The sequence below is a fragment of the Anastrepha obliqua genome, chromosome 2 (assembly GCF_027943255.1).
Source record: "Anastrepha obliqua isolate idAnaObli1 chromosome 2, idAnaObli1_1.0, whole genome shotgun sequence".
Lineage (NCBI taxonomy): Eukaryota > Metazoa > Arthropoda > Insecta > Diptera > Tephritidae > Anastrepha > Anastrepha obliqua.
This window is the reverse complement of record NC_072893.1, coordinates 46,729,606-46,755,336: the sequence shown is the minus strand read 5'-3', so window position 1 is coordinate 46,755,336 and position 25,731 is coordinate 46,729,606. Positions and strand designations below refer to the sequence as shown.

The 25,731-nt window shown below is 39.0% G+C and overlaps 2 protein-coding genes across 2 annotated transcripts; both read right to left on the bottom strand.

Annotated features, from left to right (window-relative positions):
* Positions 1-1,713, bottom strand: LOC129238689 (vitellogenin-1-like). Its single transcript, XM_054873806.1, has 3 exons — positions 1,426-1,713; positions 881-1,143; positions 1-786 (listed from the first exon to the last, which is right to left on the bottom strand). Exons 1-3 carry the CDS (start codon positions 1,643-1,645, stop codon positions 103-105), a joined length of 1,167 nt encoding a protein of 388 aa, XP_054729781.1. The 5' UTR covers positions 1,646-1,713; the 3' UTR covers positions 1-102.
* Positions 1,714-23,758: 22,045 nt separating this feature from the next.
* LOC129238688 (vitellogenin-1-like) lies at positions 23,759-25,281 on the bottom strand. The gene is made up of 3 exons (XM_054873805.1): positions 24,990-25,281; positions 24,659-24,921; positions 23,759-24,560 (listed from the first exon to the last, which is right to left on the bottom strand). The coding sequence occupies exons 1-3, from the start codon at positions 25,207-25,209 to the stop codon at positions 23,889-23,891; spliced, it is 1,155 nt and encodes a 384-aa protein (XP_054729780.1). The 5' UTR covers positions 25,210-25,281; the 3' UTR covers positions 23,759-23,888.
* Between the last annotated feature and the right edge of the window lie 450 nt (positions 25,282-25,731).

Genomic DNA, 25,731 nt, shown 5'->3' with positions numbered 1-25,731 from the left:
AGCCACGCACCATCCCATTCGGCTACGGCGGCCACGTAATAAAATTAAAAATAAAATAAAAGTAAATGTTTACTGATATGCACTTTAAAAACTTTCATAGGTCTACTTCCTAAACAATCGACAACTGCCAAGAGTTGAGGAATCAGGATCAGTGTAGTTATCAGTTGCATTTTTGCCATAGGGCTTCTCAGCATTCACTTCCAGAACATATCTGCCTCTTATCGTATGGGGCACAGCATATCCCATTGGATATTCACTGCCAACACATTTGCCCTCCTGCAAACTATTCAGGGAGTTGCAGCGCTTTGCCAGAAAATCATCTTCATTATTTCGATAAACCGACTCAGCGTAGTAAGAAACAGCGATATTATGTGAGCAAATGGGATCATTGCAGGCGTCTTGTATAGGAAATTTACCCCCAACATAGAAGTCAACATCTCCGTAGGAGGCGAATTGACCAAGAGTACCAGGAGATGTGTGAATAATATCAACAAAGTCAGCATCGCTGGCAGATATGACTGTGAGCTCCTCGCCCTCATTGAAACAGGGGAAAGCTGGTTCAAGGCCAGTCACATAGGGTAACGTTTTCCCAGTAAAATGACGATAGTGACGAGCAGCAGAACCCATTATTTGTGCACCCATACTGTGACCCATTATATGTAGTTTTCCAATATCTATAATAGACTCCAACTGGTGTATGCCTATGGCAAGATATTCGCCTATTTTGTCAGTATTCTCTGATGACCAGATATAGAGCGTATTTACGTAGTTACCCATGTCTAGGGCCTGGAAAAAGAGAGCAAAAAGAAGAAAGCAAAATTACATTTGGTCAAGAGTTACATTAGGAAGTAATAAGCTTAAAAGTAACTCATAGTAATACCAGATAATTAGTATCGCCACGACTATTATACGCCTTGGCTAGTTCAGCTTGCTGATCATTATTCACAGTCGTAGTCCAACCGGTCGCAAATATCACTGTATTTTTTTCAGGATCGAAATCTTTGTCGTGAGCCAAACCTGATGGATCTGCGACAGGATATTCTCGTTTATCGCAGGGTGTGCGAAATTGAAATTTTATATCTCCCAGTGTTGGATCATATTGATCAGGAGTCTGATCCTTGCCCTTGGCTATAACCGCCGAACCTTGGAGTGTCAGGAGGAAAAAGAGTGATTAGGAAATTATAAAATTTACTTTAAGAAATGAGGCTGCATCTATGGGACTTTTAGGTATTTTATAACACATCGCTCTTGGAATTCAATCCAAACTTGAAACCAATAATTCAGAAAATTTTGTCATTTAAATGTAACTGTAAATGAAATGTTGTTATTATGCAAGTGAAATGAAGATACTCTTTGAGCAAAATATAGAAATAGTCAAAATAGTACGAATATTAGTAGAAATTAGTTGATGGAATTGATACTTACAAATTGAATTTCCAATGCTGTTTGCGATTTGAGCAGGTAACCCTTCGACTATATTTTTTATAGACTTGAAAAGGTAGTCTGGTCGCAAAGGTCCGGGTGCACTTTCGACTAAGCCTTCGATCGCCTGTTCTACTGAGTACAACAGATCCTGTATTGTGAAATCCAATGCAATATTGGCGTGCAGTATTGACAAAAGGAGAATGAAGGAAAACAGCTTCATTCTACAAAAATTTAAAATCTTGAACTTTGTGGAGAAAACAACTTCTACTTCCCAATTAGATTTACTTCAGTGTTTCAGTATACGCCACCAATTTATAGTAAAATTTCGTTGAGGAAACTAACTACGCAGAAGTCAATTTACTAAGCCGCAAATTTGTATGCTTATGTTAAGTGGGTAATAAAAATACGAATTAGCGCTGAGCTCATTTAAAAGCAATATTTATATGACACTCAATTTGTAAAGGAATTCCAAGTTCTAAGTCTTTATTATAATTAGGATTTTACCCTATTCACAAGTTCTGTAGCTGTTCTGTTGGGGTATACGCTGGTAGACAGAAAAGTCAATCCTAGGCAGATGCACTGATGCGGTGAGGTTAGGGGCAGGGTGAAAATTGTTTTTAGGTTATTCCCAGATTCCTTAATAATTAATTCTAATTTGAGAAACCAAGGCCAAGGTTAAATGACAATTGCAAAATATGGAAATAATTTACCCCTTCCACCTCCTATTAGCGGAAAATTATTACATGTCTTTGAACTTGGGTATGATGCTGATAAAAATTAATAGGCTGCAGGCGTAATTGAATTATAGGAGGCTAGTTACGTAAACAACTTTCGTCCTCCCTCTTCGTAAATCTGTTATCTAACGTGTTGCTTCTTTACATATATACGTACAAGTTTTGTAAAAAAAACCCTTTAAATTGTTGTAAAATAAATCGTCGGCAACACTTCCGTTTTGACGCTTCGCCTTTTAGTTATTCGTTGAAAGCCATTTCTTTGGGATTTTCACGTATTTTTGCTTCCGTGGAGCAAACCCGCAAGATATAAACTTTTTGTATATGGGTCGAGTGGCAATTTTGAATAAATTAAATTGAATATTTTTTTAGAGCAACGGGGAGCAAAACTGAGTACATGTTCGAAGACTTTGCACAAAAATGCCCACAGAATGAAAACGATCAAAGCAAATGAAACAATTTTTTTTCTTTATTCAGTAACAAATAATTAACAAAATTTCGTAACTAAACAAAGAAAAGAATATTCCATAAACCGTCCAAAAATAAAAAATGAATGGCACTCGTATGTACTCAGTTTTGCACTTTTTGAAAGTGCAATTTCGTTGGGTGTTTTTTAATACTTGGTCCATAGACCTTTATTTTTTATGACTGAAAGAATACGACTAGGCATACTTTCTACCAAATTATGCAAAATGTCGTGGGGAATTTGCTTCCATTCATAGTTTATTCTTTGCCATAACATGTCGAGGTTAGTGGGAGGAGTATCATACTGTCCCAACCGTCGCTTCACTATTGACCACAAATTCTCAATCGGATTGAGGTCGGGACTTTGTGGGGGCCACTCCATCAACTTAAAACTTTGAGTCGTAAGCCATTCCTCAACCACCTTTGCAGTATGCTTGGGGTATCCGTCCTGCTGAAATGTAAGTTCAGCTGACTGATATGCGCATACGTTCACAAAGCTGGTAAGATGGGTTTGAAGAATACTCAGGTAGTCCTCCTTTTTCATTATGCCATCTATTTTTACTAAGGGACCAAGCTTCCACCACGTAAAGCAACCCCACGCCATAACATTGCCGCCTCCGTGCTTGACGGTTTCCTTTATATGAGGTCTTTGCAATGATTCGCCTGGACGCTTCCAGCAATATTGCTTCCCGTCGGACTAGTAGCGGTTAAATTTTGACTCATCTGACCAAATAACTTTTTTCCAGTCGTCTATGGTCCAGTCTCGGTGTTTTTTGGCCAATTTTAAACGAGCCTGAACATTTTTTTAGATAATGCCGGTTTTGTCTTTTTGATCTCAGCCACGTATCCGATTTTTGAAGGGCTCTACTTGTTGTCCATCGACTAACATTTTTGCCAATAGCTGCCGCAGCATCTTTTGGTGTTAGCTAAGGGTCTCTCTTCAAGTTTGTGACTATGAGCCTTGCGTCACCATCTTTTAAAAGTCGTGGGCGTCCACCAGAATTTTTTTAGAGGCAACTCAACACCTTTTCTGCACTCAAATTACCACCGACTGACTAATATTTAAGCCCTTGCAATTTTTCGAGACGAAGAGCCTTGTTCTGTTAGGCACTTGATATTATTCTCAACGTCAAAAGGAATTTTTTTCATTTTTGTTAAATTTTAGGAACACTTCAAATATTAATGCAATTGATTGCACTGATCTCACCGAAAGACTAAAATAAAATAAATTACATATTTCTTTCTTTTTGAGATGATTTTGCCGCTTGATAACTGCAAATCAAGATGCATTCGGCGATAACATAGCTAAAAATAGAAATGTGCAAAACTGAGTACATGCGAGTTGTTTTTGTTTTTTATTTTCTTTTTCATCATTCTTTTGATTTTTTATTTCTCTTTCACTGAAATGTATTCTGAATTGATACAGTACTCAGTTTTGCTCCCCACTGTATATAGCAGTGTAGATCATAAAAAAAAAACATTTGGGTTTATCGTTTGAGAGAGGGAACCGAGGATTGAGTGAGTTTCTGGTTGAGCTCCTTTACGGATTTATTTATATGGGCTGCATGGCTCATAAGGTTTGTTAGCTCGTATCAGTGTGGTACATCTTTAGATGAAACTGTTGAGCCTTGGGCCTCGAGGGGCTCTTGGGGTGAGTTCTTCTTATTAGAAGTGTTTGTTGCTTGATGATTAGGTGCTGTGCAGGCAGTGCACGCTTTAGGTTTACCATTTCATATGCCCTTTGAGAGATGCAGCGATCTACTGGGCAATGAAGTGATGAAAAGACCACCAATTTGCTACGTGCTTACGGGAATGAATGAATCTAAGCAGAGGTTGGTTAAATAATTCGAAAAAAGTTCTTTAATTGCACGAATATTCCAAGCTGGAAAAATGTTAAGTTTTTAACTAAATTTGTAATTTTTAATTTCTAAAAATATGCGTAATGAAAAATGTATGCATGTATGTAAATGTGTGTGGAAATTCAAAATAACATAATTTTCAGATAGAAGTTTCGAAAGAAGCTCATCTATTGCAAGTTGATAAAAAAATGTGCATAATTTGTTTTTCAATTTTTTAATTTTTTAATTGTAATATGAAACGCGTTGAAGAGATCTTCTTCAGCTCCATGAGCGAATTCTCCTTAATGGCCTCTATTGACTCAAAGTGGCATCCGCGGAGTGGCAATTTATGTTTTGGGAAAAGGTAAAAGTCACAGGCGGCTAAGTCCGGGGGGTTGTTCAATGAAATTTGTCGAGTTTTTGGTCAAAAAAGTGTTCAGAATATGAGCCTTGAGAGACGGTGCGTTATCATGGTGAAAGATCGATGAGTTTTCTTTTCACAAATTTGGCGGTTTCCTACGCTCTCACATTCTCTCTCAAACGTCGCATAACTTCCAACTAATATTCTTTATTTACCTTGGAACCATTTGGAATGAATTCTGAGTGCACAACCCCATGATAATCAAAGAAAACGAGTAACATGACTTTCACGTTTGATCCACAAAAACACGTAAATTTTTTTGCGACCAGATCAGGCCAAATCTTCCACGACTTCTCGGCCCTCTGCAAAAGCCTTTTACCACTCGTGGACCCGTGTTTTTGATAAAGCACACTCACCGTAGGCTTTCTGCAACATTTTCAACGATTCGGCACAAGAAATCTCGTTCAAAACGCAAAATTCAAGACAAATTCTTTATTCGATATTTTTATCCATAGTGAGAATCGCAGAGCACACCTGCGATTGACTGATATAATTAAATGCCAAAAATAAGCTAATTAACAGATCACGCTAAAAATCTGCGAAAAAAATGAGATATATTCGTAACACGCGCTTTTTAAATGAGTCTCATTTCCATTTCGTTCATCGCATTTATACTTTTCATATTCTTGGCTTTACAATGTAATCTTTTTTACTTTGATCTCATTCCTATCTATCTCATTATCCCCTTCCTTCATTTAAATTCCTCCACCTGGCGTATCCTCCCAACTATGAACTGTCAATGTGTAATGAAATAGCAAAACAAGTAGACAAAGAACATGCAAGAGGAATGCGTAAACTCATTTCTAATCGCTACAATGGGTTTAATGTCTGTCAGTTGAATGCGCGAAGTTTGAATGCTGAAAAAATTGACTATCTAAATTTTGTTCTTGATAATTTGAGTATTGACTTAATACGTGTTGCAGAGACATGGTTTAAAGAGTATACTCGTATTGATAATAATGTATATTCTCTGTGCGACTACACTATTATTAGATGTGATAGGACCACGAAGACTCGAGGAGGTTGCATTGCTTTATATTTTTAAAATAATTTTAAATGGAAAGAGATCTGCAGATCAGATCATTTTCAAGAAGTCGAATATACCTTTGTTGAATTTTATGATAATAACACCAAATGTCTTGTTGCATGCATTTAAAACCCTAGCAATAGAAATGACCTCTCAGTGATACTTGATAAATTAGCGGAATTCCACATCTCCTATGAACAGATTATTGTGTGTGGTGATTTAAATGTATACCTTCTTTGTGGTAATTTTTCTTCCAGGAATTTGATAGATAGTTTCCAATCGTTAGGAATTTCCTTAATCAATGAATAGGCTATTCGCTTTGCACCCCACTGCATACCAAGTCTTTTGGATGTATTTTGCGTCAGTGACAGAGATAATGTCAGTCATATTGATCAGCTTCCTATGGCTGGAGTTTCTGACCACGAGTTGATATTCTTATCCTACACTCATATATTCTTATCGTCACTTCATCGGATGTGGTCATCGTCCAAGCTTCTGCGCCATACATTAGGACAGGCATGATGAGAGCCTTGTAGAGTGTTAGTTTTGTTCGTCGAGAGAGGATTTTACTACTCAGTTGCCTACTACGTCCAAAGTAGCACTTGTTGGCAAGAGAGGTTCTGTGTTGGATTTCTAGGCTGTTAATGCTGGTTCCTAAATGTTTATATTTGTATAATACATTAGTTTTTAATATTTTAAGCAGTTTTATGTAAAATTTCGAAAAAAAAAATTATTTAAATAAATGTTGCCAACTTCGAATCTGGGTAGAATCACATTTGGTAGCCACTAAGTTTTTTTTAATGAAGTTGTTTTAATAAAATAAAATATGTTTTGAATATATTTTTTAGTATGTGGAACTTTTCCTCGAACGTATTGTAGTTGTACCTAAACTAAGGTCGATAGTGCGTGTCGCTTTATTATTATAAAAAAATGTACTAGTATTTCTAGGAAATAAATAAGATATAAAAAATATATATAATACATAATTGGCGCGTACACTTCTGTTAGCTGTTCAACCGAGCTCCTCCTCCTATTTGTGGTGTGCGTCTTGTTGTTGTTCCACAAATGATGGGACTTACAGTTTTAAAGCGACTGCGAACGGAACATATTTTTTATGAGGAGATTTTTCTTGGCTGAAATACACTCGGGGGTTTGCCTTGCCTGCCGAAGGGCGACCGCTTTTTGAAAAAACTTGTTCTATCATTTTACTGTTTCATGCACGGAGATTCGAACCTACATACTCTCGCATAGTAGTCATGCACCAACCATTCGGCTAAATAAAGCTCCAAAAACATTTCAAAAAATATTTGTTTCATCGCATCAATATTACAAATTGCAAAAAAAAAATGTTTCAGATTTTTTTAAACTTAATTTATAATTTTTAATTTTTAAAAATAAATTTTAGTAAGAAATAAGAAAAAAAAGAAAATAAAAAAAAGTGAAAACCTGTTTTATTTTTAAAAATTTGATAGAATCATAGTCCTAGTTAGCGTAACATCGATTTATCAAGTGTAGTAGCATACCTGTCTAGTACCTGGCTTAATTTAAACAATCGAAGAATTTCGGGTGAGCATTTTTATGTGGTCGGGAGTCTCTCTATGTGCCCACGCCTTACTTTTTTTTAATCGCTCTTTTTTTCTTAAATTTACTTATGCGATTCGCTGGTAGACCTTTATTGTCCGGAATATTTGAACGAAGAGGAGACTGTCGAGCATGTGGCCTTTTATAGCACAAATGTTTGAGTCGAATGAAAAGTGAAGAGCGATGCAAGTATTTGCAACACGAATTATCGTGGAACTTCGCAACACTGATCGAAGGCGAAGGAATGATGCTAGACAAACGCAGCGACAAGAACAACTGCCGTATTGATAAAATACAGGGAGACGAACAGCAGGCAAATGTATTTGACGACTGAGCTTATTGCTTATGATGGCCTCCAGACGTAATTACCAAATCGGTATCCTTGCAGGATGAACCGTCGGATTTGAGGTGGGGTGCGTTAAAGCTTTGCGGTGACTAAGGGTTTCGATTGCTTTTACACCTATTATAAAATAAGCTCGTCTCAGGCTTATAAGCATTTCTACGTATCATACTTTTCACGTAGCTCCACAGAAAAAAGTTCAATGGCATCAAGTCGAAAGATTTCGGGTTAGGTACTACGCCCTGATAATGGTATGAAAAAAAAAGAAAATTTGAATTAGTTCAAGCATTTGCTATCGACGATCTGTTTCACCCTATATATGACCCACAATCACAACGAGACATAGGTAGCAAGTCAAGATACGACTATTATATAACAACATACATAGTGGAGTATTTATTTAAATATGTACGGATGCGCTTGAATAGACGCGAATGCATGCAAATATGAAGAAGCCAATCGAACAGAGAAAAGGCAGTCGCATGAGCATGACAACGAGAAGTTCAAAAATAGCAAACAAAACATTGTAAATCACTTCATTTATAATACACAGAGCAAACACAACTGCGGTTTGCATTTGAATTGGGAATATTTGCATTTTACATGGACGCGATTGATGACATGACAACGAAGAAAAAAAAGAAAGAGAAAAACAAAAACTTAAAAATATGCGGAGATATGAATAATAACAACTTCAGAAAACTATAAAGAACTTACAAACAAGTTTGTGGACATTCATGCAAGATTCATACTTCATATTCGCATTCCAAACGAGCCAACCAGCATGCGGAAACGAGCACCCAATTGTATGTAAGAGGTGTCCTAATACAATTTATTTTTTTTCTTCCACAGAACGAAATGAAATTCTTTCCGCTGGTGCAACTTACTTCTGAGTGCTTCCGGTCAAGGATGAGCACTACATGGTCATGATAGCCGACTTTTTCCGATCACCAGCACAAAGGTGACACTGAAGCAGAGGCATGGACTATCTTGAATTTCAGCTGAATCGTTTCCGCTGCCTCCCTCTTGTTCTTCATATAATCGATTCTTTATGTGATATGTTCGATAAAAGAATTACGAGCACGTTTCGTGATGTCGTTGGTCTCTACGAACCTGTATTTTAACTTCGCTGTACTCTTTTTTGTAGCATGCGGAAATATCAATTCTAAATTAAGAATAAAAAAAGTGGACAATGCACTTAAAATGATATACTATTGTATAATAACTTGGATGATTGTATCCATATATAATGGCATCTCATATATAATTGGCGCCTACATCATTTTTGGGTATTTGGCCGAGCTCCTCCTCCTATTTGTGGCGTTTTCTTCTTGTTGTTCCACGAATGGAGAGACCTGCAGTTTCAAGCCGGCTCCGAACGGCAACTATGGCTTATGAGGAACTTTTTGATGGCCTGCCGAGGGGCGACCGCTATTAAAATTTTTTTTCTTTATTTTGGTGTTTTACACAGATTCAAGCTAACGTCCTCCGAATTCCGAATGGTAGTAACGCACCAACGCATACCTTAGGTTACTGAAAATTTGTTATCCCGAGGAGAAGCTCAGAATTTCATGCGTATTGCCAGGTGCCTGATATTCATGGACCTAACCCTTTTAAAATCCCTAAAGAAATGTTTTATCATAAGACTTAGAAACTAATTAGGCTATGCCCCTTAAGGACTCCCGTTGTTTAACGAATATTCTGCCTACAGTTGGTCCAGCACTTGGCCATTGCTGTAAAATTGCAGAGAACTTTTTGGTAATTAAAAGTGGGTGGTATGAATGCCAGTATTATGTTGAGTTAGCATTTAGACTTGTTTTCTTTCGAGATACAATGACCTTTGAAGTATTGACCAATGAATTAAGCGAGATTTCATTTTTGACTGTCAGTATCGTAACACCTTTTATCAGAAAGTGTTTGAGTGAAGAGACAGGCGAAGAGGTAGACATGAACGTTTTTGATGAATACCATCCCAACCTTTCTCCTAGCTAAGAATTATTAATAGTTCTATAATAGATAATCGGCCCAAGCTTGTTAATAGTTTTAAGTAAAAATTCGGGTAATTCATTCACAGAAGCTATCTCAAGCACTTTCTTCGAAACTAAAGGAGCTGCTTATATATGGGCTATTCTATGTGTGATGGGAGCAGTTCGCTCTACGCCTCTAGCGCTGCCTATGGACTGCCTAACAAAATCAGGTGTTTCCGCCCAGCTATGCTACTTACAGGGTTTGATTGAAAGTAATGAGCCTTATTTTTTTTAAGCAGTTTTATTCAACCTTTTGGCTTAATTCTTCAAAATAGGACCCTTGAGCGTCAATACACCGCTGGTAGCGGTCCTTCCACTGCAGGAAACATTTTTAAAGCTCATCCGCCGGAATCGCGTTCAATTCGGCTGTCACAGTTTTTTGGATCGCCTCGATGGGGTCGAAACGCTTCCCCTTCAGCTTTCTTTTCAGGCGCGCGAACAAGAAGAAGTCCAGAGGGGACAGTTCTGGGCTGTAGGGAGGGTGGGGAAGCACCGCAACCCCCATCTTGGCCAATGCACAGGTGCAGAGGAAGGCGGTGTGTGCCGGCGCATTGTCTTGATGAAGGGTCCAATTGTTGACGAGGTCGGGCCGAAACCGGGAGTCGCGGTTTTTCAGCCGAAGGAGCACTTATTTGTAAAACGCCGCGTTTACAGTGCTTCCTGGAGGTGCAAACTGTTTAGCTTTACGCAAAATTTGACCGAGTAATTTTGCTCTAACGATCGCTGTATTTTCGCCACTGCAAAATCCTAACACACTTTTAAAACAGCTTTCACGCGCGGAGCGATGTTGACTGCACCGCTGTTGCCTGCGAACTGGGACCGGTTTCCAGTGGAGGGGGAAGGTCCAACGATCATTTTCCCCCACCAGCCGATTCGGTTGATTGCTTGGCAGACACTCCGCACGGGAAGGCTCATTACTTTTCAATCAAACCCTGTAAGAAGAGGAAAGCAACTTTAAGATCACTACAGCATTTTTCAAATAAGGAGCTATTTAACTGACATGGACTAGAAAGAGGGAGTGGAGTAGCGATAAAGACCTTTAGCTCGGTCAACGACTAAGGTATTCAAAGAATACTCGAAAGATATTCAGCTTGGCGCATGATTTGGCTTAGCGTGATTTCCGACAATTAGAAAGCAGACGCGTATGCGAAAGGACTTACAAAGTTGAGCACTACTGGGTTTCCTACTTTTGCACATTGAACAAAAATGCAGAGCAGTTCAATTAATCTGGATACCTTCAAGGTAGGTACTACCTTTACTTTGGCCAATTTTTCGTAACGAAATAAAAAGGAATATACGGCTTATCACCAAAACCCTAAGGAGAACTATGAACTGTTATTGTGGTCCCCAGGCACTGATCTCTACTTTACAATTTCCGCGGAAGCTACTTAGTTAAGAGCTAGAGTACATTCAGTGCGGATGCCGTACACTTTGAAAAGATTTCTGCAGATTTTTGAGCCACCACGTCTTTGTGAACCCAGTTTATGAACCGTCCAATGCGGGTGCGGAGTGGCTAAATTTTTGCTGAACCACAATATTGGCCCTTTTTGCCTAGCGCTTCGACTATTTTGATAGCTGCTAGTCTATCTACTGCATAGACTTAGTGCTAGTCCTTTATCGGTTATAACCGCAATACACAGGAAAGTGCTGTAAGTCGTACATTTGGTATCGGGGTAATTTCCAATTTATTTTTTTTATATTGGGTAGTCGAAAAAGTCTTTTCGTATTTTGTCAATACCATAGATGTCGTTGGAGTCATCTATCTCCAGTGCTACCAATCACATTGCGTCATATCATATAGTGTTAGAAATGTGACATTTTAAGTTTTATTTAACCAAAAAAAAATTAAATTCGGAGAAGTTGAAAAGAAGTTATAGCTGTTCAAAAATGAGTGAAAATAATGAAGAAATTCGCTATATTTTGAAATTTTTGTATAAAAAAGGGAAGAATGCCACGCAAGCCACCAATGAAATTTGTGAAGTTTACGGAGACGATGCTGTATCAGTTCGAGTAGCACAACAATGGTTCGCTCGCTTTTGTTCTGGAAATTTCGATGTGAAAGATGCACCTCGCTCCGGTCGACCTATCGTTGAAAATGTCGATGAAATTATGGAAAAGATTGACCAGGACCGTCACATAAGCTGCCATAACATCGCCAAGGCACTAAACATTCATCATCAAATGGTTTTGAACCATTTAAAAAAGGGTGGTTACAAAAAGAAGCTCAATGTTTGGGTACCACATGAATTGTCTGTGAAAAATTGAATGGACCGAATTAACATCTGCGATTCTTTGCTGAAACGAAATGAAGTCGAACCATTCCTGAAGCGAATGGTAACAGGAGACGAAAAGTGGATCAAATACGACAATAATGTGCGAAAAAGATCATGGTGCAAGGGTGGTGAAGTTCACCAATGGTCGCAAAGCCAGGATTGACGCCTCGAAAGGTTATGCTGTGTGTTTGGTGGAATTGGAAAGGAATCATCCACTATGAGCTGCTCCAGCCTGCACGAGCGATCGATTCTACACTTTACTGTCAACAACTGATGAGATTGAAGCAAGCAATTGAAAAAAAAACGGCCAGAACTGATCAGCAGAAAGGGCGTCCTCTTCCATCAGGACAACGCTAGGCCACACACATCTTTGACGACTCGGAAAAAACTGGGAGAGCTTGGCTGGGAAGTTTTGATGCATCAACCATATATCCCTGACCTTGCACCATCGGACTACCATTTGTTTCGGTCAATGCAGAACTCCCTTAATGGAGTAAAGTTGGCTTCAAGAGAAGCCTGTGAAAAATACTCGTCGCAGTTTTTCGCCGAGAAACCACAAAAGTTTTACACTGATGGAATAATGTCTCCAGAAGAAAAATGGCAAAAGGTGGTCGACCAAAATGGTACATACAATATTTGGTTTAATAAAGTTTATTATAAATATAAAAAAAATGAGTTGAAGTTTGATTAGAAATACGAAAAGACTTTTTCGACTACCCAATATTTGTAATAAAAAAACGATTTTTTCAAATAGAAACAGGTAGAATATTACGTCACATTCAACGAATAAGTAGTGTAAAACAGTTTGGCTTTGTTTTTAAATTTTCTCAAATCGGTTTTGTTTATCACAATAAATTTAATTTGTATGATTCGCAGAATATCTCCGATAAACTAAGTTTTTGAAAATTGACTTGCCAGCAGGTCCTACTACTCCTAACATGAAACAAATTTTATGCCCTAGGTAATTGGGTTATTTTTTTCTTTTTTACTCTTCTTAGTGGTTGCTTATTTAATTTTATTTAAAAGAAAAAGTTGCATTTTAAACACTTTTTATATGTATGTGTACGTGTGCGTGTATACTTTGATCTTTTTGGATAATTTCCGCTTGCCCTCACTGCTCTGGTCCGTTCTGGTTTGGTGTTGTTGGTATGTAAATGTGTTGGCAGCGCTTTACTACCGACATGTGAAGTAAATACCGTAATCAGCAACAACAAGCGGAATAGCGGAAAACCAAAGGAAAACAACGGAATCAATTACTTGAATTCATGCATATTTAAACTAACGAGTGAATTCCACTAAATAGCGGGCAAAAGCATTAAAAAGGGAAAGCGAGAGAGGAAGCCGAAGAGCGCCGGAAGGACTGAAAGGACGCTAAACGGCATATTTATTTATTTTAAATTTCATTTACGTGTCTGTTTTCTTGGATTAAATGCAAATTGAATTTTGCTACATTTTCACTGATTTTACACCCATAAAAAAGGTCACATACGCATAAATGTACAAACAGGCAGGATCACAAAAATAGCACAGCGACAATTTTTCAAGATTTTACTAAACCTTTTTTTCTTTTTGTTCAAATATATGTTCTACTACAACAAAAACATATTTTTCGAAATTGTATACTTCGCCCAAATTTAAAAAAAAAAATTACAAAAATTTTTATCAAATAATTTAAGCACAAATTTCGCATTGATTTGTGATATTTTTTTTTTTTAGTTCTTGTGTGAAAATATATGCCCTACGGCAATAAAAACCATACAACTCAAAGTTGTACACTTTGTATAAAATTTAAAGCAAGCCAAAAAATTTTCACAAAATTTCAAGGTTAGGTAGAGCTGGCTGATCTGCAAGAATAACTCACTTAAGCCTCTAGGGTGCATTGTATTACCAATGCTATGTACCTGGCGGCGAACTAAATATATTCAATGTCTGAGTCGAGGAGATAAGCCCCATTCTTACCGAGCATTCTTTTGAATGCGTGTAAAGTATTAGATTCCTTTGCTTTTTCTTCTGCATTTAAATCCTAACTTAAAAATAAAAAATTCTGGGTGTGCTATTTTGTACTTCATTTAAGGTGGGAATGGCACAAAGTTCGCACTGATTTGTAAAAAATTGTTAATTGTTAGCAGTGCATGTTTGCGCGAAATTTTGTTTATATGGAAAGTGTTGAGGGAATGAGACACGTACCTGATCAACGTACTTGGGTTAATGATGGGTACTCACCACTCACGTCAGGTAGGCTTGTAACTGGCAGCCAAAGGGGCAACCGAAAACTCTCTCTTGCGCGCTGTTAGGCTTCGGCGGTGATTCCATTTTTGAGCTTGGTTTTTAAAATTAATGGAAAAAATGTGTACATTATAAATAAAATTCGAATAATAGACATTATATTAAATTAAATGAAAAAAACTAAAAAACTCTAATTGTTTAAAAACATAAACTAAATTAAAGGGTGGTTAAGTTTTAAGGGCCGGTGTTGATTTTGAATAAATTACAATTTTTTAAAGAAATTATTCCCACTTTTCTTTATTATGATAATATTGATACGGCTCAATTACGTATGGAACAAAATATCGACCAAATGGCCACAGCTACATCCGATTGCCAAAATTTTCGATGACGCTGAGGCATAATTGAGGTTCAATGCCGTTAATGTGCCAAATTATCTCATCCTTTAGCTCTTGAATTGTTGCTGGCTTAGCGATGTACGCCTTTTCTTTCAAATAATCCCAAAGAAAGATGTCCAACGGTGTCAAATTACATGATCTTGGCGGCCAATTGACATCGCCGCGACGTGAGATTATTCGACCATCAAATTTTTCGCGCAAAAGAGCCATTGTTTCGTTAGTTGTGTGACAAGTGGCACTGTCCTGTTGAAACCACATATCGTCCACATCCATATCTTCCAATTCGGGTCACAAAAAGTTCGTTATCATCTCACGATAGCGAACACTATTCACAGTAACTGCCTGACCGACCTCTTTTGGAAAAAATACGGCCCAATGATGCCGCCGGCCCATAAACCGAACCAAGCAGTCATTCTTTGTGGGTGCATTGGTTTTTTCGCAATCACTCTTGGATTATCATTCGCCCAAATGCGGCAATTCTGCTTATTGACGAATCTACTGAGGTGAAAATGTGCCTCATCACTGAAGATGATTTTCTTCGAAAATTGGTCATTCACTGTTGCCATTTCCTGCCACCATTCTGATCATTGACGACGCTTGAAATGGCCAAGAGACTTTAGTTTTTGAGTCAATTGCACCTTGTAAGCGTGTAAATGCAAGTCTTTATGTATAATGTTCATCAACGACGAGCGTGAGAGGTGCAATTGTTGGGCACGACGACGAGTTGAGATGGACGGCTCTTCAACCACACTATCGCGAACAGCAGCAATATTTTCTGCAGTATGAGCTGTACGATCATGCACTGGTGTTTTCACATCTCCTATAGACCTGGTTTGCTCAAAATTTGTACAATTTTTCCGATTATCCGCACATTTGGACGATTAAATTGACCGAAAAAATCACAAAATGCGCGATATGCATTTTGATTTGAACGCCCGTTTTCATAATAAGCCTGAATAACTTTAGGGCGTTGCTCGATTGAGTATCGTTCCATGGTTCTAATTGCACTAGTCTGATAGTAAAAAATGTTGAATGAAATGCAGAATGTTTGGGTGTGGTTCAAATTCAACATCGGGCCTAGAAACTTAACCACCCTTTAGTATAAAAACAGTTAAATAATAAACTGGAAAAAATTTTGTTCTGGAAAAAAAGTGCATTGAAAATCAATGCGAATTTTAGGTAAATTCAAACCTGCACTTTCATTAAAACTTAATGGCCTATACAAATGCATACTTCAAATTTTCTCAAAAAATCTGACCAAAATGTTTGCAATTCTGATGGATTTCTTTTTTTTAATTATCTGCAAAACGTACAGCTCTGAGTTATATGTATTTTGTTGTAGAATACCCTCAGTTCTTGTGCAGAAATAAGAATTAAAAAAATTAATAAATAATCAAAACTTGACAAAATGTCGCTGTGCTATTATTATGACCACGCCTGTTGAAATACATATACATATGTATGTATGTACAATATATAAATACATACAAACCGTGAGTCGTGGAAGCGCTCCAAGCACGTAGATAAATAAAGTAATAAGTTGAAAAGGAAAAAGTATCCAAATGTTCTGTTGTAAAAATGTGTGAGAGGTGAGACAAGTGAGAAGTGCACCAGTGAAAAGTCCTTCATTTGCGTTCAAGGAGCAAACGTGAAGATTGTGAATTTTCACTCAGCACACAAATAAACAAGCAAGTAAACAAATGCGTGGGAAAATGTATACAAATGAAAAGTACATCACATGTGCCTGTGTGTGTTGGTGAGTGCACATAAGCTCGCTTACGCTAGACAAACACGCAAGTTCAAGTTGCGTTTATTTACATAGCAATCGAGTGAAGGTTGGATGGCTTGGAAGAAAGCATGGCAAGCGAAAGAGAAGGCGTAAGGGATTGACAGAGGCAAAGATAGATTGGTTATGAAAAGTATGCGCTGCCACGTTTCCATTTGTACTGGTGTCACAGGCAGGTACACGCATGCAAGCTACCAAGCAGAGACAGTTTCTAAGGTTTGATGAAATCTAAATTTTCAATTTTGCAACATATTTTTGCCGCTTATCAGACTCACATAGAAATTGAAGGCAGTATTCTACATTGGAATTTTATTTGAATTTCGTCCACTCTGCTATGAGTGAGTAAGCATAAATTTGATAAATAGACGAGGCAATCAATTGGGGCAAGGCGGGATAGTGAATGCGCAAGTTACGATGCCCCCTTCTGTTTAACGGTGCACATCGATCTGACATGCGGGAGTACAGCAGCTTTGAAAAAGGATTTTCTAAATCTTTTGAAGACAGCCAGAAGCATGGCTAAGCGCATAAACGCATCAGAAACTAAAATTTTGTGCACTAGAAAAGTTCCAAATGAATGCAAATCTGCCATATCGATCGGCTTTTTTTCCTTCGAGCGGGTGACGCCGTTCAAATATCTTGGATCTATCTCTGCGGATGTAATATCCAAACCAGAAGTTAGTGCGATGCTGCAGGCATGGGAGCGTGGTCTTCTTTTCACTATACAAGGCTATAGATTCCTCGTTTCTTTCTAAGCGAACGAAGCTGAACCTCTATAAAAGAATAATTAGGCCTTGCGTTAGTTATGCGTCTGAAACCTGAAAGTTGCGTAAGATGGATGAAGACAAGCTTGACATATTTCAGCGATATATATATAAATCTTACGCCGCATCCTTGCACCGGCTCGGATAAGTCACATCAACTATCGCCTACGTTAAATACGACGAATGCCTAGCTAAGCTAAACGCCTCCCAAATGGAGGATGGAGCCCAACAAAATTGCAAACAAGATCTGCAATAGTAAGAGGGCTACACTTGGGGGCAGGGCCTGGTGAACTTGTTCACGGATGGATCGAAGTTGGAAGGAAAGGTTGGCGGAGGAGTCTTTTGCGAGCAGCTCCCCATCAGATTCAAATTCAGGTTACCGGACCACTGCAGTGTGTTCCAGGCAGAGGTAGCCGCAAACAAGGAGGCAGCTGATTGGCTGCTCACATGCGTACTAACAGTCAAGAAAGTAAATATTTACTCCGACAGTCAAGCGGCAATAAGGGGTCTCAGTTCAGTGACGGTACATTCGAAACTGATCAGGAAATGCCTGGCCTCACTTTCGACCTCGTTCGAATGCATCCGAATTCTTTGACATAAGCCTCATCTGGGTTCCTGGTCACAGCGATATTGCGGGAAACTGTCAGGCGGATGAGGTGGCCAGACAAGTGAAGGGAGATAATTTGACTACCTGCGGTTTGCTTCTGGAAAGATGGGCTTCGCGCTAACTCAGCGAGCGTTGGGCAAACACATAAACGTGTAAGGTCGCGAAATCCTTCTTACAAAATATAGCTCTCTAATCTCGTACGTTCTCTTACAGGACACAATGCGCGAGAAATGCATGCTGTGAGACTTGGAATCAACTCGAGTCCTTTTTGCGCTGGATGTATGGAGGATGAGGTAGAATCATCTCAGCACCTTCTCCTTAGCTGCCCTGTGGCGGGGCTAAGATCTAGGCATCATGGCTCCTACTTCTTTGCCACGCCTGCTGATATAGCTGGCGCTGACATTAAAAATCATCAGCAGCATAAAGCGGTCGACGCAAACATAGTCATCGTTCGTAATCCGCACGCTCCTAACTATCCCAGCACCACCTATCCCCGCCCTCTCCCTGAATCCCATCGGTCTTTCTCTCTCGCTTCACCCCCTCCTAATGGTATCACAAATGACGAATCTTTCTTCGTCCAAATGTGCCCATTCCCTGGGCAACCATACCAACCTAACCTAACCTAAGCTGCATGTGCCTTATTATATTAAATAGGTCGCCCAAGGAAATCCCCGATTGACAGAGTTGACGATGACGCCAAAGATTTGCCAAAGAATCTGGAAAAATCTCACAGGACTAACTATCTCTATCTCTGTCTCTATTCTTTCCTATCTCTTTCTCTGATACTTTTCTCCTTCCCTCCTTGACTATCTACCCTCTCTCCAGAGCTTTAAATGCAATGGGCTGGTTTATCCTGAGTGTTTTAGGAGCCACAAAATCTCCTGGTGCTCCTTGGCTCGACCTTTTCAAATTTCAATTTCAATTCTTACAAACCAAAAAGAAAACCTTTTGCTGCCAACTTTTAGAAAACCTTTGAATTTGATTTCCTCCGCTAGGCTGGATAGAGGCAAAGGTCTCCTTCATACCCAAGGCATGTAGGTCCTCACATACTAACTCCAAAGATTTCAGATGCATTAGTTTAATGTCTTTTCTCCTCAAGATCCTGGAAAGAAAAATGGATGAATATAATATATATGGACCAACATGCCTATACTAAGGCGAAATCCACAAAAACCGTTTTACACTCGCTTGTCGGGTTGGTGGAAAAAATTGTATTAGACAAAGAGTTTGCACTGGTTGCTTTCGTAGAGATAGAAGGCCTCTTCAACAACATAAATGCAAACGCTTTGGTAGATGCTTTAGCAGATTTTGGAATTCAACCAGACGTTGTTGCCCTGATAGAAGCTATACTCGTCAGAAGAATGCTAACGGCTAAATTAGGCAGGACTACTCTAAGTAGACAGGTCTGTAGAGCCGCACCGCAAGGTGGAGCCGTCTCCCTTTTTCTTTGGATTTTGGCGGTAAGCTCCCAATTGCTGACCCTGGAGAGAGGGGGTTGCCACTTTGCTGCTTACGCAGATGACCTAGCAATTGCCGTTAAAGGCAAATATCTTAACACCCTAATGGATATTCTGTGCTCTAACATGTCCACACTTAGAAGTTGGACTGAGAGCAGAGGACTCGGTATAAACCCCGTAAAAAGTGAAATAAATATTTCTGCAAAGAAGTATAGGCTCCCTATAATTTCCCCTCTAATTTTTAAGGGTGTGGAGATTCCTTTGAGAGAGAATGATAAGTACTTGCGGCTCATATTACACAGGAAACGTGGAAACCTAGTATTGAAGGCCAACGTTGCATTATATACTTGCAAAATAGCGGTCAGTGCTAAATGGAGATTAACACCTCATTTTACACATTGGCTCTTTACTTCTATAGTTAGACCAATCTTAATATATGGAATACTTGTAAGTTGGTCAACTGCTCAAAAGGCGAATTGCACTAAAATAATGAGTAAGGTGCAAAACACAACGTGGCCGTGGCGTCGGTGCTAAGATTCAAAGTATGACGCTATGAAAAGACCAGTGGTTTGGCCACGCTTCTATTTTGCATACTTGGAGTAGTCATCATCATCATCATCAGCTGGCGATTACAGGTCAGGGTGAGCTTTAGCTTTATCCACAATCCTCTTCCAACCTGCACGGTTCATAGCAACAGATATCTAGCTCCTAACTCGTAGCTTTTTCAGGTCGGCAGTCAAGACAGGTTAACCTTGGACGTGCTCGGGCTCGGGTCATTAGACAATTCGTTGCTAAAAAAAATTCTTGGAGGCGGCTGTCTTCCACGCGCACAGTGTGCCCTAACCATCGAAGGCTTTTGGGATTTAATGTATTTCACGACGTCTTCTCCCTGGCATAAGTTTAGCAACTCATCGTTGTAGCGTATTCGGTTCGTTCCATCGTTGCAGCGCATGGGGCCAAACACCCTTCGGAGTACTTTTCGTTCGAAAACTCTTAAGCTATTGTACTTTCGTCTTTGCTTGTCAATGTCCAGCACTCGCAGCCGTAGGACAGCGCCGGTAGTATTATTGACTGGTAAAGGCGGAGTTTACATTCACGTGTGAGCAGTTTGGACTTCAGCAATTTTGTGTGGGCGTAAATGCTTTGTTTGCTGCCATTATTCTGTCTTGTATTGTGTCGTAACTACTGTTGTCATTTTTTATTAACACTCCCAAATATTTGAAGTGTGGAACACCTTCAAAGGTTAATGTCCCGATTTGGATGTTTTCAGGACTTCGACTTTCTTCGCTGTGGGAGACCTTCAGATATTTAGTTTTGCCTTCATTTATTCTAAGGCCTACTGATTTTGCACGAAATTCAATATTACGGAAGGTTTCAATGAGATATCTTTTGTTCCTTGCCACTATTGCGATATCATCCGCGTACGCGATTGTTATTCCTGAATGACTAAAAAGGTTTCCAAACTTCACTTCGTTTTTTATTGCATAGTGAAGAAGGAGATTAAATAAAGATGTGGAAAGCGCGTCGCCTTGTTTTACGCCACAGGAGATTTCGAAGGGCTTTGACACTGCTTGTTGTGCAATTACTTTTCCAGTGGTGTTAGTTAGTGTTGCCATGACCAGCTGAATAAGTTTGTCGCTGATACCCAAGTTGGAGAGTGTTTCTGCGATTTTGTCTCGGAAGATACTATCAAAGGCTTGTTTGAAATCGACGAACAGGATGTGTACGTGTAAGTTGCATTAGTTTGCTTTAGCAAAAAGATTTGATCTGTTGTTGATAGACCTGGACGAAATCCGCCTTAGTATTCGCCCAAGATTTTTTCTGCTTCCGCAGTTAGCCGGGATGCGAAGATTCGAGAAAAGATTTTATGTGGAATTTAGGAGAGTTATTCCACGGTTGTTTTCACAGTTTAATTTTTCTCCCTTTTTGTGAATAGGAGTTACCAGCCCTACACGCCATGCTTCCGGAATGCTGCCTCAGTGCCACGTTCTTAAAAAGAGGTGTAGCAGAACTTGACGTCCGCTGTCGTCGATATACTTCAGCAGATCTATGGGAATGGCATCTTCCCCAGGAGCCTTATTGTTACTCAAATGAGTAATAGCTTTATCAACTTGGAGTAGGCTATTCTAGACTCTGTCCTAGACTCACTTTGGAGTATACCGTCAAGAAGGGAGTGGCAGACACCAAGAGTATGGAGAAGGGTCCAAAATAAACAAGACTGAGCTAAAATGGAAACGACAGGAGCTTTGTTCTGATAACTTTGAAATTATTTATTCAAAATAGTCCCTTCTGGCCTCGATACACTCTCTTGCGCGAAATAACAGCTTTTCGAAAGAGTGTTTCAGATCATTGACGGAAATATCCTCGAGAATCTTGGTACAAACCTTTTGGATGGCTTCTACGGACGCAAAACGTTTTCCTTTCATGGCTAAATGCAATTTTCCGAATACGTAGAAGTCACAGGGAGCCATATCAGGTGAATACAGTGAGTGCTTGATGGTTATAATGCGATTTCTAGTAAAAAAATTAGTCACAAGACTGGATCGATGAGATGGTGCATTATCATGCAAAACACGTCAGCCTCCTCCTTCGCGGTATTCAGGGCGAATTCGACGAATGCGATGCAACAGCCGCTTCAAAACGCCAAAATAGAAAATTGCATTGACAGATTGGCCTGTTGGCACGAACTCCTTGTGGGAAATTCCCTTGGAATCGAAAAACCAAATGAGCATCAACTTGATTTTTGACTTCTCCAAATGCGATTTTTTGGGTGTCGGCTCGTTTGGGGCCTTCTATTCGGCACTTTGACGCTCAGTTTCAGTTTCAGGTTCATGTTGGAAACACTACGTTTTATTACCAGTTATAATGTTGTAAAGGAAGTTCTCGTCTTTTCTCGCCTCTTTAATGAGGTCTTTTGAATGTTGTTCGAATGTTGCGGTATGAAACCTGCACGTCCAAATGATCAGCTTAAATGCGATAGGTCGATAGGAGATATGCAAATCCTATTCCATGAATTTCAACAATGAGTTGGGTTGGTTTTTGATAAATTTACAATTTCGATGAAGTTTTCGGAGATTACTGAGTTTGGGCGGCCCGTATGTTCATTGCCATTTATGTCCTCACAACCGTCTCGGAAACGTGTAAGCCACTCATGAACTCTGGCACGCGATGGACAATCATCCCCATAAAGTTTTTTCATCAATTCAAATGTTTCAGTAAACATTTCACCGATTTTAAAACGAAACTTGATATTAGCTCTTTGTTCGAAACTCATTTTTGTACTGATGATACAAACAGACTGACACCTTAGACGCAATAGCTTCGCTTCCACTGAACCAAATGTCTCCAAGCTTTCAGTGGAAGATAGCTAGTGTTGTAACTTCCAATGCACTAACTCATTAAAAAGATGGCGCCATCAAAAACCTTTTTATGACGCCCGTCTTTTGTATTTTGGACTTCATCTTGTGTATTCTTGGATAGCCAGGTGGCCATTAAAATCACCTTAATGCGACATTATTAAGATCAAATGTTGCACAGTAATGCCGGGCAGCCCTAATTGATATTAACTCCGTATTCTTACTTGTTTCCGGGGCACAGAGACATGTAGGAAATTGTAAAGCTGGTGAGCTGGCCAGAAAAGGTATTGCTATTCAACTGTTCAGTGGCAGGCATTCATTGAGACTAGGAGTTTTCTCCCCTGAATATTGTAGAAGTTGTAGAGACGAGGAAGTGGAAGAAACAGTTCAGCACTTCCTTTTCAATTGTTCAGCATTAGCTAAATCAGAGCAGGTTGTCTAGGTAAATACTTTTTTAATTCTCCTACAGAACTTTCTGGTGTGGAGATGGGACCAATTCTGCGCTTCATAGGAGCCACAAAATGGTTCTACATAGCAAAGTAAATGAGATTTCCGTGCAGCAATGTGGTATCACAACGGACTTGTAAGGTTTAAGTGAGTTGGTCGTACAGAGCGAATCCATTATGTTAAACAAACGTTCGGTGGCGATGAAAGACCAGGTCGTGCAGACTTAGAAAAAGTGTGTGATTTAACTGCGTATAGAATTTCGACCAAATTTTTAGGTCTCTTTAGCTCAATTCTAGATTTGTGCCACATAAGCTGATAAACGCCGACAATTTTTCGCTCTGCTTTTCGACATAAAATACATTTTCTCCATTTTTCAAGTTTTCTTTCATATTGAGTTGACTATCCGTTGTCATCTCTTCAGTTAACTAATGGATTTGACTTAAGCTTGACATTTGTAGTTGTATGGAATTATCAAGCATTCCTAAAAGTGCCCCACACTTTCCCAATTATTCCATACAGCGAGCGTTTGACCGCCATTTGCAGCTGAAGGGATCATTTCGTCAGAATATTTCATCAAAATAAAATACAAATATTTGAATGCTTGCATAAAATATAACCACCACCATTTATATTAACAAAATCCAGTTATTTGGTTAAATAGTTATAACAAATAAAATATAAGTAAATGTTAACTGATATGCACTTTAAAAACTTTCACAAGCCTATTGACAACTGCCAAGAGTTGAGGAATCAGGATCAGTGTAGTCATCAGTTGCATTTTTGCCATAGGGCTTCTCAGCATTCACTTCTAGAACATATCTGCCTCTTAACGTATGGGGCACTGCATATCCCATGGGATATTCACTGCCAACACATTTGCCCTCCTGCAAACTATTCAAGGAGTTGCAGCGCTTTGCCAGAAAATCATATTCATTATTTCGATAAACCGACTCAGCGTAGTAAGAAATAATGATATTATGTGAGCAAATGGGATCACTGCAGGCATCTTGTATAGGAAATTTACCACCAACATAGAAGTCAGCATCTCCGTAGGCGATGAATTCACCAAGAGTACCAGGAGATGTGTGAATGATATCAACAAAGTCAGCATCACTAGAAGATATGACAGTGAGCTCCTCGCCCTCATTAAAACAGGGTAAAGCTGGATCAAGACCAGTTACATAGGGCAACGATTTCCCAGTCAAATCACGATAGTGACGAGCAGCAGAACCCATTATTTGTGCACCCAAACTGTGACCCATTATATGTAGTTTTCCAATATCTATAATAGACTCCAACCGGTGTATGCCTATGGCAAGATATTCGCCTATTTTGTCGGTATTCTCTGATGACCAGATAAGCAGTGTGTTTAAGTAGATACCCGTATCTAGGGCCTTGAAAAAGAGAGCAAAAAAAAAGAGAAAACAATTGCATTTGAACAAGAATTGGATTACGAAGTAATAAACTTAGAAATAAATAAATAAATAAATACCAGATAATTAGTATCGCCACGACTATTATACGCCTTGGCTAGTGCAGCGTGCTGATCATTATTCACAGTTGTAGTCCAACCAGTTGAAAATATAACTGTATTCTTTTCAGGATCGAAATCTTTGTCGTGAGCCAACCCCGATGGATCTGCGACAGGATATTCTCGTTTATCGCAGGGTGTGCGAAATTGAAATTTTATATCTCCCAGTGTTGGATCATATTGATCAGGAGTCTGATCCTTGTCCTTGGCAATAACCGCCGAACCTTGTCAGGAGGAAAAAGAGTAATTAGGAAATTATCAGATAATATTCGATGAGTGAATAAGTACTTACAAATAGAATTAAAAACGCTGACTAAGATTTGCGCAGGCAATCCTTCAAGTAAATTTTTTATGGACTTGAAAAGGTAGTCTGGTCGCAAAGGTCCAGGTGCACTTTCGACTAAGCCTTCGATCGTTTGTTCTAGTGAGTACAACACATCCTGGATTGTGAAATCCAATGCAATGTTGGTGTGCAGTATTGACAAAAGGAAAATGAAGGAAAACAGCTTCATTCTACAAAAATTTAAAATCTTGAACTTTGTGGAGAAAACAACTTCTACTTCCCAATTAGATTTACTTGAGTGTTTCAGTATGCACCACCAATTTATAGTAAAATTTCTTTGAGGAAGCTAACTACGCAAAAGTCAATTTACTAAGTCGCAAATTTGTATGCTTTTGTTAAGTGGGTAATAAAAGTACAAATTAACGCTGAGCTCATTTAAAAGCAATATTTATATGACACTTCATTTGTAAAGGAATTCCAAGTTCTGAGTCTCTATTATTATTAGGATTTTACACTATTCGTAAGTTCTGTAGCTGTTCTGTTGGGGTATACGCCGTTAGGCAGAAACGCTAGTCCTAGGCAGATGTGCTGATGCGGTGAGGTTAGGGGCAGGGTGAAAATTGTTTTTAGGTTATTCTAGATTCCTTAGTAGTTAATTCTAATTTGGTAACCCAAACCTAATGATAAGTTACAATTGCGAAATATAGTAATGATTTTCCTCTTCCACCTCCAATAAGCAAAAAATTGTTAC

Coding starts and splice junctions, on each gene's coding strand:
- LOC129238689 (XM_054873806.1), bottom strand. CDS start 1,645: ATGAAGCTGTTTTCCTTCATTCTCCTTTTGTCAATACTGCACGCCAAT. Junction 1,144..1,425: donor CAGCATTGGAAATTCAATTT/GTAAGTATCAAT, acceptor TGACACTCCAAG/GTTCGGCGGTTATAGCCAAG. Junction 787..880: donor GTGGCGATACTAATTATCTG/GTATTACTATGA, acceptor CTCTTTTTCCAG/GCCCTAGACATGGGTAACTA.
- LOC129238688 (XM_054873805.1), bottom strand. CDS start 25,209: ATGAAGCTGTTTTCCTTCATTTTCCTTTTGTCAATACTGCACACCAAC. Junction 24,922..24,989: donor CAGCGTTTTTAATTCTATTT/GTAAGTACTTAT, acceptor CCTCCTGACAAG/GTTCGGCGGTTATTGCCAAG. Junction 24,561..24,658: donor GTGGCGATACTAATTATCTG/GTATTTATTTAT, acceptor CTCTTTTTCAAG/GCCCTAGATACGGGTATCTA.